The sequence below is a fragment of the Hyperolius riggenbachi genome, chromosome 1 (assembly GCF_040937935.1).
Source record: "Hyperolius riggenbachi isolate aHypRig1 chromosome 1, aHypRig1.pri, whole genome shotgun sequence".
In the NCBI taxonomy this organism is placed as follows: Eukaryota; Metazoa; Chordata; class Amphibia; order Anura; family Hyperoliidae; genus Hyperolius; species Hyperolius riggenbachi.
In genome coordinates, this window is record NC_090646.1 from 531,029,797 (window position 1) to 531,045,098 (window position 15,302).

Here is a 15,302-nt window from a genome sequence, read left to right on the forward strand (position 1 = left end):
GAACAGCTGCTGGGCGGCCAGGAATCATAAGTAACAGTTCCTAAGCATTTCTCTGGGAACCGAGATTGTCCTTGACAATCCACAGCCGTAAACATCTGACTTTAATTTACAGCGGGAGAAAAGCCAGGGCAAGGGCCAACGCAATATGCGCTCAACCATCATCAAATGAGCAAAGCAGCTTTAAATGACTGTTAATGTGCACGTGTCTCTATATGTCCTTTATTCCCAGGCCAGTGCTGTTTCGTCGGCAAGAGGGCAACTTAGCAGCTGTCCAATGCCTGACACTCTCACAAAATATGTGTCTGCACATATCATGTCCTCATTGCTTACTGAAAGACTTTTGTAGTTTGTGCAAACATTTAAAAGGACACCTGAAGTGAGATGGATATGGAGGCTGCCATATTTGTTTCCTTTTAAAGTGGACCTGAACTCTTGCACAGGGCAGAAACACATAGAGAAATGCACCCTATATGTACTTCTGATGCAATTTAAAGTACACCTAAAGTGAAAAAAAAAATTGTCCATTTACTTACCGGGGGCTTCTTCCAGCCCCCCTAAGTCTTCCTGGTCCCTTGCCGTCATCCCGAACTCTGCCGTTCCTCTGGTCTCCTCGCCCAACGAGGAAGCGCTCTGCATTTGCGTAGCAAGCAAAAATTGCTACTGTGCATGTGCAGAATGCTCCCAGCCATGGGAGCACATGGTCAGTGGCTGGCAGACTCATCAATTGGAATGATTATGGAGGGGGACAAAAGAGTGACGACTGAGAGCAGGATGATGGCAAGGGACCAGGAAGACTTTGGGGGCTGGAAAAAGCCCCAGTTATGTAAATGGGCAAGTTTTTTTTTACTTACTGTATATACTCGAGTATAGCTGTACAAATTTAGGTCTGATTCACTTCATAAGAGTATAGGGGTCAATTTACACACGAGTCACAGGAAACACTGAGCAATGTGTGTTTTAATAGTGACATTCCCATTTGCAGCAATTTTCCCGGTGGTAAGTGACACTTTAAGGAAAGAAAATGCACAGAAAACACAGATCTGAAAGTCCTGGCCACAACAATTAACAAAAAAGGGGCAAGGAGGAAATACTGGGCTGCATAAAAGGGAGTGAATAATTGCAGCACTTGGGGGCCTGGAGGAGGTATTGACTGCACTTAAGGGACAGGAGGGGTTAATGGCTGCAATACTGTATGCAGTTCAGTCATTAACCCCTCCTGGTCCCCAAGTGCAGCCATTAGCTTTGCTGGGTAGACTTATACTTGAGTCAATACAAAATTCCAGCTTAAAGGGGAACTGAAGAGAGAGGTATATGGAGGCTGTCCTGTTTATTTCCTTTCAATCAATACCAGTTGCCTGGCAGCCCTGCTGGTCTATTTCTCTGCAGTAGTATCTGAATAAAACCAGAAACAAGCATGCAGCTAGAATTGTCAGATCTGACTTTAAAGTCTGAACCACTGAAACACCTGATCTGCTGTATGCTTGTTCAGGGGCTATGGCCAATAGTATTAGAGGCAGAGGATCAGAAGGGCTGCCAGGCAACTGGTATTGATTAAAAGGAAATAAACAGGACAGCCTCCATATACCTCTCTCTTCAGTTCCCCTTTAAGAGGATTGAATATTGGAGTCGACTTATATACGAGGTTGACTTGTATTCAAGTATATATACGGTAGGTTTACTGTAAATGCAGCCGAATGGCAGCTGTTGTAACACCACACGTGCCAGCATTTGGTGTCACCCCGCAGCAGAAAATTGTGACATATCACGTCTGATCCAGGCCGCACTCAAATGTGACTCCATTGGGGGGCTGCCTGTCCACCTCCCGTGCCGAGCACTAACAAGCACAGACCAATGCGCGAGAGCGGCTGACAGGCGGTAGATTCACCGACTTCAACTGCCCATCTGAAAGAAGCCTTACTCTCATCACACTGCCTGGCCGCTGTTCCAATGCAGAGGTTACAGGGTGGGGTGAGAAGTCCAAACCCAATCACATACCAAGATGGCATGGCTGGCTGCATGGTATGAATATACATAAGAAAACTTCTGTGCTGAGTTCTGTCTCATTTTACTGATGGAAAAAATACAATAATTGATTTACAAGTTGCTGACTACTGACTGCAGGTTATTGACGGTGTAAGCTTGAGAAGATACTATTAGTACGCAATCCATGAAGTCTTACACGATTCCCTGTTCTCCTGTAACTGCAGCACTTGTTCCCTTTAATGAGTTGCCCAGTGGCCGCAGCATTCCGAGCAGCAGTATTCAGTTCCCAAAAATGCCGTATATAAGCTGTTAATGACTTCCGGAGTGAATCTCTCCTGGGCCTGTACTTAACATGCTGCTCATCCATCTCAGGAACAAAGAGCCTTGGACCTTCCCAGAGTAATGTCTACACATGGCATAAGTGGCTATAAAAGTTACAAGTGTGGACCCCACAGGTACAACTTCCACAACCTGCTGACTAGATGGAGCGCAGATGCATGCGGAACAGACATGGAATCCATTATCCTAAGACTCTTTGGGCGGGAGAGCACGAGATCAGAAGGAAAACATTAAAAAGAAATTTAATTACAGGATCAGGTTTGGTTTGGGCAGATTGATTTACGTGTGCATGCTGGACGCTTTTTTACAAGCCTGTCTCCTATTCCCCTCTCTCTCGTTTTTTTTTTTTTTTTTAAAGGGACACACCTTGTTTTCATTTCAGCTGCTTTATCGTGGTGGATAGAAGTGGCAACTGTATACTAAAGCAAAGCTCTAAAAATGAAATCTTAAGATGGTTTTTGACCCTGATCTGTGTTAAAGCTTGCCTTTACAACTTACTGATTTATTTTTACTGTAGCCTTGCCCCTCAAGCAACTAAGCAATCTGCCCTAGACCAGTGTGCAAGATGCATTCTGTAACATTGCAGAAAACAATCTATGCTCAATAACCCTTCTAGAGTGTGTTCTGAAACATTGAAGTGTTCCCTCGGCGTAACACAGAAGAAAGCTCCTTTCACACTGTGTTTGTTGTGTCACTTTGGACAATATAATCGCATCCCATTGTGACGCAATGATATTCTTATGGTTGCTATCGCACTGATTGCAGTGCGATTCGATCCCTTTGGGTAATACACAGCATGCAGTGCGAATACAGTGCAGTGTGTGCATTAACAGTGGCAGTTAGGCATACTTTCATTGTACTGTATGCCTCACTGTTTGGTTGCACCGCAGCAGTTCTGCACAATTTGACTTTTTGGCTCTGTTGCTTTGGGATCTTTATCAGAATGCAATGTGCATAGTGTGAATGGAGCCTTAAAGTTATCACAATACATTGTCTTGAGCACCCACCCTTAGGCACAAATATTGCACTACTACAATCCAGGCACCCAGTGACAGAACTTGTTTTACTCTTTTAAAAAACATTACCATAACTTATAACTTTTTAACATACTTGGTCAAACAACTTCCTGCAGGACAAACTTCTATGCTGCCAGCTTCAGCTTTCACAAGAGAACTTTCTTTGTCCCGCCCCCTTAAAGTGGAACTCCAGTGAAAATAATGTAATAAAAAATAATTATGTATAAATGATTTAGTCAGTGTTTGCCCATTGTAAAATCTTTCCTCTCCCTGATTTACATTCTAAAATTCATCACATGGTGACATTTTTACTTCTGGCAGGTGATGTCAGTGGAAGAAGATGCTGCTTGCTTTTTTGGCAGTTGGAAACAGCTGTAAACAGCTATTTCCCACAATGCAATGAGGTTCACAGACAGGAAACACTGTGGGAGGGGTTTCACCACAGAATTAGCCATACAGCGCCCCCTGATGATCAGTTTGTGAAAAGGAGAAGATTTCTCATGGGAAAGGGGGTATCAGCTACTGATTGGGATGAAGTTTCTATTCTCGGTTACGATTTTTCTCTCTCTAAAGTTGCTCTTTAGGCTGGATTCACAGTAGTCAGTTGCATAAGCATGCCTTATAATGAGTGTAAATTGAAATGGAGACTGGATATAGACTTTAATGCAAAGCCTGCATGCAGTAAGTTAGAATAACATGATCAGTTACAACTCAGTACTGTGAACAGGCCCATAGATTTGTATGGGCAGTGAGATGATACGCATAATTATTCTGCAATGCAACTGATCACTGAGAACCAGCCCCTAATGGTGTGATTCTTAAGGTGGACACTAATGGTCCAATTTCTAGCGAAAAATCATTTGAGCGATCAGAAATTCTGATCAAATTGGTTGAAAATATTCTCAGTTGATAGGCACAATCGATTATGAACGATTATAAAAATAGTTGTCTGATTGGATTTTTGTCAAACCAAAATTTAGATTTTCTTGATTGGTTGTTATAGATAGGAAGCAAAGATTGGTTTGTTGATGGTGTAGTGAACGAATTTTCTTCGGATCAGAATTTCTGATAATTCGAACGATTTTTTGCTAGAAATTGGACCATTTGTGGCCACCTTTAGAGAATGATCAGATTTTCATTCAGATCATATATAATCGATCCAGAGCAGTAACGTATTCTGATATCGAAACCAGTTGTGACATATTTATATATGACAAATCCACCACGCGGATCAAACAGTTCTTTAAGGAAACAATCGATAATGTGATCATACGGGACTGATTAGGCCCAGCAGCTGCTCGGTTTTCGATATGCGATCTGACCTGGTTTAGAGCACATAATCACATTTTTATAACAAGATTTTCAGCTGCAAAATGTTAAATTTATAAAACAAGTAAACATATGGGCCCTCTGTATGGACTTAGAACTGGAGTTGGTATATAAGGAGGAAGGCTCATCTTAGTTGTTTTACTCTTCAATTTGTCCTTGATCTCATAGTTGTTTAGCTGTGCTATAGTTTCATGCACTGTCAAGTGCGTCTTCTTATGACAGGCCACACAGGCACTAAAAATCTCTGTGGGCATGATGGCCGAGAGGGGCTAACTAGACTCTCACAAGCACAAAGCACATACTGAGGGCGGCGAGAGCAACAATATAATGCAGGCAGAGTGTGAACCTAGTTGGTCTCTAAATATATTTTATAGTATATTGCTAGTTTCTTCACCTCATTCAGTTTGAAGGAACCACTCACCTTAGTGGTGAAGGTGTGTAACGATTGGTGTCAGCCCACAGAGAGAATCTGATTGTTGGCGATCTGCAGAATCGCCAAAAATACAGATATACCCGATTATGGATGATCTGCAGAATCATCAATAATGCGAGTATGAACTAACCTCTGGACACCTAAAGTGTGAGTGCTTGGTGCAACAGTAACAAATTAGGAATTCCTGAGGAGCAGGAGTTCCAGGAACACAAATGAGTCACAGACACTACTGCAGGCAAGGATCAATAGACAATAAGATCCTAATCTGCAAAGTAATGAGATCACCAGGTGGAATGAAGTGATCAACTATGCTGCTACCGAGAGTCCCCAAGGCTAGGAGACCTCGTTTTAAGGCTGAACACACCAAGATGGGAATGGGTGATTCAGACCTTAATGCAGCGTAGTAATTCCGAGGAGCGGAAATACTGGAACCCCTCAGGCTAGATACCTAGACTGAGGGTAGCGTAGTCAGACAGGCAGGTTCAGCAACTCACGGACAGAGACAGTACAGAATCGAGAGACAGGATCAGTGTATAGTGCAATCGGCAATGGTTCGGCAACGAGATCAGAAAGGCAAGGTACAGAATCAGAAGACTAGAGCATAGTCAGGCAAGCAAGAGGTCATAACAGATAAACAATGCAATTAGTACTTTAAGCTATCAAGAAACTGACTCAACAACAACAACAACAACAACAAATAACATTTGTAAAGCGCTTTTCTCCCATGGGACTCAAAGCGCATAAGCATGGCTCCGACCATCGTGGTACAGAGGAAGAATTTGGACTCAGTGTGGATTCCCAGCTCCTGCCGGTTCTGGCACACTGTTGGATCTAGCTACGGTCTGAGAGCTAGCACATATAGTATTTGCAACAGCACACAGGGAATGACTGGCATACAGTTCCTATATGGACTGGAAGAGCTCCTCAGCTCCGCCCCAGTTATTCATCCAATCAGAAGAGCGGAAGGAGTCAGCTGACCGGCTTAGTCAGCTGACAGCCCTTCTACTAACATAAAGGTCCTGTCGCTTGGCCCGCGCGCGTTAGCCTCAACCTCTGGGTGACAGAGAGACTGTGTGCAGTATCCGTGTTGGCAAGAAGATTAGTAGATGCCGGCTGAGTAGTGGGAACCGCTGCCATGCCGCCGGCCGCGGCGGCGGTGTCCCTGCTGCCCTGAGGCAAGATGCCACAAACTGACTGTGAGGTGGAAACCACCGGCTGAGCCGCAGAAACCGCCGCCCTGCTACCGCTTACGACGGCGTTAACTCTGCTAACCTTCACAGTGTGAAATAACCCAATACTAAAAAAAAATACTTATCGGAACGTGACAAATTTTCTTCTTGATAAGATTTTCACACCTCATCAATAAAATACAACCAACAAGCAAGAAAGTACTCAATATAATTTTGATGGTGCTTTTCACATACTTTTTGGTACTTTTTCAATTGCAGAATGGAGGGAAAGAGGCGCCCTGGTTGGATAAAAGCTTCTAAAAACAGCTTAAAAACAAAAAAGAAAACGAGGTATCTTGCCTCAAATCTTTGTAAATTTACAAAAGATTTTTTATTTAGCACAGGCAATGCGTTTCGCGGGTCTGAGTCCGCTTCCTCAGGCCAATAACAGTGCCAAATGAGTAAATCAATATAGAAAAGGGAGCCTCTCTCTCTTTTTTTCAATTTCAGAGTGCTGAAAACTTATTTAAACGTTTACCAGAGCTTAATGATTGTAACAGTTTTGTACATACCTGGGGCTTCCTCCAACCCCATGCGCATGGATCACTCCCACACCGCCATCCTCAGTTTTCTCTGTCTTCTGTACCGGGTCCCGTTACTTCCTCCAGTTGCGGCCAGTCTGCACAAGAGGAAGTGCACTCTTTTCGTATCTCTCCAACAGCCACCGGAGAGATACGTAGAGGGCGCACTTCTCTTGCGCAGACTGGCCGCGACTAGAGGAAGTAATGGGACCCGGTACAGAAGACGGAGAAGACTGAGGATGGCGGCGTGGGAGCGATCTGTGCGCATGGGGCTGGAGGAAGCCCCAGGTATGTACAAAACTGTTACAATCATTAAGCTCTGGTAAACTTTGAACAGAAGATGAAAACTTACTGTATGTCCTAGGCGAAAACTTAGGAGAAAAGGTGAATTGAATAAGGGTCCATGTGTATTGTGAGTGTCACTGTTGTTTGACAGCGGATCTGCTATCAGATGCAGTCGAGTTCATTTCAGTGTCATACAGGTAAATTGTTTTTTCTACAGGCTGTGTAGGCAACCACTAGCACTCCTGCTTCAGTATAAAGTACAGAACAAGATGTAAATACACACAAGATGTAAATATGCTTCACACAGCATGTTTGTCATAGTTACATAGTTATTTTGGTTGAAAAAAGACATACGTCCATCGAGTTCAACCAGTATAAAGTACAACACCAGCCTGCTCCCTCACATATCCCTGTTGATCCAGAGGAAGGCGAAAAAACCCTTACAAGCCATGGTCCAATTAGCCCCTAAAGGGAAAATTTCCTTTCCGACTCCAGATGGCAATCAGATAAAATCCCTGGATCAACATCATTAGGCATTACCTAGTAATTGTAGCCATGGATGTCTTTCAACACAAGGAAAGCATCTAAGCCCCCTTTAAATGCAGGTATAGAGTTTGCCATAACGACTTCCTGTGGCAATGCATTCCACATCTTAATCACTCTTACTGTAAAGAACCCTTTCCTAAATAAATGGCTAAAACGTTTTTCCTCCATGCGCAGATCATGTCCTCTAGTCCTTAGAGAAGGCCTGGGGACAAAAAGCTCATCCGCCAAGCTATTATATTGCCCTCTGATGTATTTATACATGTTAATTAGATCCCCTCTAAGCCGTCTTTTCTCTAGACTAAATAAACCCAGTTTATCTAACCTTTCTTGATAAGTGAGACCTTCCATCTCACGTATCAATTTTGTTGCTCGTCTCTGCACCTGCTCTAAAACTGCAATATCTTTTTTGTAATGTGGTGCCCAGAACTGAATTCCATATTCCAGATGCGGCCTTACTAGAGAGTTAAACAGGGGCAATATTATGCTAGCATCTCGAGTTTTTATTTCCCTTTTAATGCATCCCAAAATTTTGTTAGCTTTAGCTACAGCGGCTTGGCATTGAGTACGATTATTTAACTTGTTGTCGATGAGTACTCCTAAGTCCTTCTCCAAGTTTGATGTCCCCAACTGTATCCCATTTATTTTGTATGGTGCTAGACCATTAGTACGTCCAAAATGCATGACTTTACATTTGTCAACATTGAATTTTATCTGCCATGTATGTGCCCATATAGCCATCCTATCCAGATCCTGTTGCAATATGACACTATCTTCCTGAGAGTTGATGATTCTGCACAATTTTGTATCATCTGCAAAAATAGCAACATTGCTCACTACTGCATTTACTAGGTCATTAATAAATAAATTGAAGAGCACTGGACCCAGAACAGACCCCTGTGGGACCCCACTGCTAACAGTCTCCAATTTTGAGTACGATCCATTGACCACAACTCTTTGTTTTCTGTCCATTAGCCAGTTCCCTATCCATGAACACAGACTCTTCCCCAGTCCTTGCATCCTCAACTTTTGCACCAGACTTTTGTGGGGAACAGTGTCGAAGGCCTTTGCAAAGTCCAAGTATATCACATCTACAGCATTCCCAATATCCATATTAGCATTCACTACCTCATAAAAGCTGAGCATGTTAGTCAAACAGGACCTATCTTTAGTAAACACATGTTGATGCTGAGAAATAAGATTATTTTCTACTATGAAGTCATGTATAGTATCTCTTAGTAACCCCTCAAATAGTTTGCATACAACTGATGTTAAGCTTACAGGTCTATAATTTCCTGGATCTGATTTTTTGCCCTTCTTAAATAATGGGAAAACGTGGGCTGTACGCCAATCCACTGGGACTCTGCCAGTTGCAAGAGAGTCACAAAAGATAAGATAAAGGGGTTTATCTATAACTGAACTTAATTCCCTTAGGACCCGAGGATGCATGCCATCCGGGCCAGGTGCCTTGTCTATTTTTAATTTATTTAGTCTTGCCTTCACTTCTTCCTGCGTTAAGTATTTAACCAGTTCGGCCTATCTGGACGAGCTTCCTCGTCCAGATAGGCACTGCTGCTGCCGCCTCGTGCGCGCGATCGGGCGCGCCCACCGCACACTCCCGCTGCCTGCCGCTAGCCCCCCGATCAGTGAATGGGAATATAATTCCCATTCACCGATCTATCTTCCCCGCAGAAATACCGACGCTTTCTCTCCAGAGAGCGCGGTATTTCTGCCCCCAGGAAACATTTCCCCTGCTTTTAAGTTCCTAGATGCGAAATCATTCGCATCTAGGACTTTTTTCACTGTGGCCATCTTGTGGCCGAATAGTAAACTGCACCACAATTCATTTTTAATAAAAAAAAAAATATATTTTACATGTAAAATTAACAGTTTCCCTCCCACACCAAAAATTACCCACATACACTTTTTTTTATTAAAAATAAAAATAAAAAATACAATTAAAAAAAAACAAAAACAACATAAATAGTTACCCAAGGGTCTGAACTTTTTAAATATGCATATCAAGAGAATATGTTATTATATTATTTAAAATTATAAGCTTATAAATAGTGATGGACGCAAATTGAAAAAATGCACCTTTATTTCTAAATGAAATATCGGCACCATAAATTGTGATAGGGACATCGTTTAAATGGTGTAATAAGCAGGACAGATGGGCAAATAAAATACATGAGTTTTAATTACGCTAGCGTATATTAATTTCAAACTATAATGGCCAAAAACTGAGAAATAATGAATTTTTTTCATTTCTTTCTTAATCTTCCTGTTAAAATAGATTTAGAAAAAAATAATTCTTAGCAAAATGTAGCACCCAAAGAAAGACGAATTAGTGGCGGAAAAAACAAGATATAGATCAATTCATTGTGATAAGTAGCAATAAAGTTATAGGCGAATGAATGGGAGGTGAACGTTGCTCGGATGCATGAGATTTTCGGACTGCGGTGCTGAACCGGTTATTATTACAGTTAGAAGATTGAGACTCTTCCGCCTCTGTAGTTTGCAACAGTGCTGTTTCTTTTGTGAAGACAGAAGCAAAGAAAGCATTTAATAACTCTGCCTTACCTTGGTCATCCACCATTGAGTTCCCACCAGTCCTATACAGTCAACCTTTCTTTTTTTAGAGTTAATGTACTTGTAAAACTTTTTTGGGTTAGATTTGATATCCTTAGCGATTTGTTTTTCAGCTTCAATCTTTGCGTGCCTAATTTCTTTTTTACAATTTTTATTGCACTCCTTATAATTGCTTAGTGCAGCCTCGGTCCCCTCCTGTTTTAAGACCTTATAGGCATTCTTTTTCCTCTTCATTTTATCTTTAACCTTTCTAATCATCCATAGAGGCCTTTTTTTATTCCTAGATATTTTGTTTCCATATGGGGTATACATACTACAATATTGATTGAGTATAAGTTTAAAAGCTTGCCATTTCCCTTCAGTGTCTTCCCCTTGTAGTACATTATCCCAGTTCACCAAACTTAGTGCCTGCCTAATTTGATTGAACTTTGCTTTTCTAAAATTCATAGTTTTAGTGGTCCCGCTGCCCCGTGGCCTATCAGTCACCAGATCAAACGTTATCATGTTGTGATCACTATTTCCCAAATGTTCTTGAACCTGCACATTTGATACATTATCTGGTCTATTAGAAGTGATCAGATCCAGTAACGCATTCCCCCTAGTTGGTTCAGTTACCATTTGAGTCAAGTAATTGTCCTGTAGTGCTGCCAGAAATCTGCTGCTTTTACCAGAATGGGTAGCCTCAATACTCCAGTCAATGTCTGGAAAGTTGAAGTCGCCCATAATTATGACCTCATTTTTACTTGCAGCTTTTTCAATCTGCTGTAGTAATCGCAGTTCTGCAGCTTCATTAATAAGAGGTGGCCTGTAGCATACCCCAATAAGAAATTGTGCAACTTTTATTTCCACCATGAATATTTACCCAAACGGACTCCACATCTTCGCAATCTTCCTCCATCTCATCGTTGAGGACAGCTGTAAGAGAATTCTTAACAAAGAGACAAACCCCTCCACCTTTTTTCCCTGTTCTATCTTATCTTTCATTTCTAGAAAAATGCATGCAGTCATAACTTGGTAATTTAAGTGGCATGGACATAAATGCTGAAATTAAATGATTAATAAAACACAGACAACTGACTTGGATTTAAATGGCCGTAGGCTATATTTATTGCGGTTTAAATAATTAATTTAATTTAATTGTTTATTAAACGGGTAAACAAACATAAATAGTACTAAACAATAGTACTAAACAATTCAGAACCAAAGGTATCAATTGATACGTAATCAAACAACCATAAAGTCTTTATACCAGTATAAATGTTCATCCAATAGTCCAAAGAACAGCTAGCCCACCCACAATTGTGGGCGACTATAACCGCCAATAAAGTCAATCCGCCTACGACATAAACAGAAGAAAAGGGTTGGGGGTGCTTCCAGCTTGCTTGACTGAAGACTGAGGAGAAAAGGCAGGCAGTCACAGGTTTGAGGTAAACCCTTCTGTGATTGGCCAGCATAAGTTGGCTCCAACAGACAGCTGCCAATCAACTGAGAGAGACCCCTCACCTCTGCTCAGCAACCCAATTCTCCTCACAGCTCCTAGGACCGCCCAGCATCTGTAAGAGATAAAAAACACAGCAGCATCAAAAGGAAGGGACACATGTCATTATATAGCCTCCTACAAATCTATATCCCCATATTACCACTCAAATATCAAGTAATATAAGACTAGCATGAATGTATATGCATATAACATATCCACAAAACATACCTATGTATACATTAATATGCATACACACTCATACCTAAAGTTATGAAGTAACACTCCCTGAACTGTCCCACCACCAAATTACCAAGAGGCCTGCTTTCCATGCTCTCACTATGGCCTTACAGTATATTCATTCCCAATGCTACTGATGATTTGTTGATCCAATGCGTTGATGGAATAATCAGATTGCTACAAAATGTGCATAACCAACTTTAGTTTTTAGAGCAGCTTTGTGCTAACAGATTGCACCACTAACATCATTGTTGCTGTTTATCCATTAGAATGCTACACTGTGAATGGGGCTGATTACCGAGGAACACAGAACCAAACATCATTGGACTGTGGGAAGCCGTGCCTTTTCTGGAACGAGACTTTTCAGCATCCGTACAACACTTTGAAATACCCAAATGGAGAAGGAGGTTTGGGAGATCACAACTATTGCAGGTATGAATGTATATTGCTGTCTGACAAATATATAAAATATTGTCTTAGTAATGTAATAATATCGGCAATAATTGCCTGTGTTGCTATCATGCATAATGAACCCTATCAGAGCTGTGCAACGGTTGAGTGCACATTATGGTTATGGGTATAGTTAGTACAATGGTCCACTGAATGCCTCATCTGTGTTACACATAAATTATTTCATTGGAAGGTGACCTTCTATGAAACGTGCTGCTCCAAGGAGTCCATCTCATTCCAGTCTCCTTATTCGTTGTGTAACAAATGGCATAAATACAATATGGATTAAGAAATAGTGTTACCCGGTGCTTCCAAGATCTCCTGAAACAACTGGGAAACGGAAGAAAAAACAGGAGCCAAGTGGTGCAGTAAGTTGGATAACTGAATTAGGATAGATAATTAAAATGTATACTCACAAAGGAAGGTTGCATAAATTGCATCCACCATCATAGCCTGCGGGGAGATATCTGCCCCCGCTCAGGTTTTCCAGGTACTGTAATACAGGAACTGGATGGTCACAATCCTAACTGCTACATCCTCCCAACGAGATGTCATAAAGGGTACAAGAAGAACTATGAAAGCACCTGATAAAATAAAACACTTAAAAATAGCTTAAAAATGAGTGGTAGTGTTGGGCTTACCTCTCCTATAGAAAAAGGCCATCAATAACACTTTGGGCTCGATTCACAAAAGGGTGCTAACTCAGTTAGCACGCCTAAAAGCTTTGGTCGTGCTAATTACGGTGCTAAGCAGTTAGCATGCCCAAAGGTTTTATTGATCGCGCGAATAGTTTAGCTGTAGAGTTTGTATTTGTCGCTGGCGGTCGCACCGTGCATACCATACAATAAGGGAGGAGCAAAGGATGGATTCAACTGGGGCTGTGTAGAAGCTAAGCAGATTTATCTTTAGGCTTATATGGGTTAACATCCTTTTTTTACATTTTGGCCTCAATTCACTAAGCGTTATCAAACACTTTACCGAACGTTTGATAATTTACCTCATGGGTAAAATCTCATTTTGAATTCACTAAGGTGTTATATATTTATCTAATGTTTTATTGATAAAAGGTTCAATAGATCTATAACACCTTAGTGAATTCAAAATGAGATTTTACCCATGAGGTAAATTATCAAACGTTCGGTAAAGTGTTTGATAACGCTTAGTGAATTGAGGCCTTTGTCTGGCATTCTTTATGGCTCTGTAATATACATTTGAAATTACAAGCAATGGTCTGGGTGGTTTTCTCATTTGTTATACTTATAATGTGTGTGTGTGCTGCAACCATCTGTAACCCCTGTATAAAGCAGACAACACTCTCTATGAGCGTCTGCCATTTTTCCTTCACTTCCCAATGTCCTTTTTGTTTCATGATCATTGTGCAAGCTCGCCGCGTCTATTGTCAAGCAGGACTGATTGATTTCCAAATACCAAATGAGAACTGCTTGCTGCAATGATCAGGGCTGAAGTCCATTGAGACAGTTTGCTGTATGGCAGACCTTCTCTCACAGTTTTTGTGCCAGTGAGATGAATAATAAAAGAGAATAATGCTACTAGTGCTACTGTTTTATCATGAAGCCTAGTTCCTTCCTAGACATCGCCAGGATTATTTGCTGTAATGGCTGCGTTTGTGCCTGCAGTGCTGGCAAATGTGATTGGCAAACACAAAGCTGCCAACTGAGCAGCAGGAAAAAGCGATATTTTTAGACCACGTCTTGGCTCCTCATACTGACTACAGCATTATGTGACAGCATGAACTTGTGCAGACAGAGAAATGGAGTTATTTCACTCATATGTTCTACTATAGCTTTTGGACTGCGGTCTGTCAGTAGCCTGGTATGTGGTCCAGAATACCTGTCTGCGTAATAGAATGATGTGCGCACTCTTGTTGATATTTCTGTCAGCACAGGGAAGGATTATGGTTTCTGAATCTGGGAAATTTGAAATTGGGATTCCTGCAGCTGTCATCAAAATAAAGAGCCCAAAAAAACTGGTGGCCATGTGACTACCAAAGCTGCTTCCACTAGTATGTGGACAGATTATGCAATGTTGAACTTGTACATTAAGTGAATATGTACTAACGTAGTATACAAAGGGCTTGATTCACTAACCGGCGCTAAGCCGGTTAGTGTGCCTTATCACTTAGTGGGCACAAACTACAGTGCTAACCTTATCTGAGGTGTAGTGTGCCTTATCTGAGGTTAGTGTGCCTTATCTGAGTTAGTGTGCCTTATCTGAGGTTAGTGTGCCTTATCTGCAGTGTGCGATGTAGCTTTGTGCATCTTTTAGTGTGCACAAAGCTATTTAGTGTGCACAAAGATACTTAAGGGGCACTAAGATCAGATAAGGCACACTAACCTCAGATAAGGCACACTAACCAGCTTAGTGCTGGAAAACTCTTTTTTAATCCGGCGCTAACACTTAGCGCCGGTTAGTGAATCAAGCCCAATAACTCCTAGGAATTACTATTTCTATGTTGGTAGAACAATACTGCTAGCTAAGGGACAATGTGACCCTGCAGTAGTACAGTGCCTAACCAATTTGTAAACACACTTTTAAGTTACTTAGCTTTGCAGCACTTAACCTTCCTGGCGGTAAGCCCGAGCTGAGCTCGGGGTAAGCCGCCGGAAGGCACCGCTCAGGCCCCGCTGGGCCGATTTGCATAATTTTTTTTTTGCTGCACGCAGCTAGCACTTTGCTAGCTGCGTGCAGTGCCCGATCGCCGCCGCTACCCGCCGATCCGCCGCTATCCATCGCGCCGCAGCCGCCCCCCCCCCCAGACCCCGTGCGCTGCCTGGCCAATCAGTGCCAGGCAGCTCTATGGGGTGGATCGGAATCCCCTTTGACGTCACGACGTCGATGACGTCG

The 15,302-nt window shown here is 41.9% G+C and overlaps 1 protein-coding gene across 2 annotated transcripts in view; it reads left to right on the forward strand.

Annotated features, from left to right (window-relative positions):
- The window catches only part of KREMEN1 (kringle containing transmembrane protein 1), a 202,421-nt gene that overhangs the window by 66,625 nt on the left and 120,494 nt on the right, over positions 1–15,302 (forward strand). For both annotated transcript variants that reach the window (XM_068271634.1, XM_068271635.1), the window contains exon 2: positions 12,257–12,419. In XM_068271634.1, the coding sequence (XP_068127735.1) occupies positions 12,257–12,419 (163 nt within the window). The remainder of the gene's footprint in view (positions 1–12,256; positions 12,420–15,302) is intronic.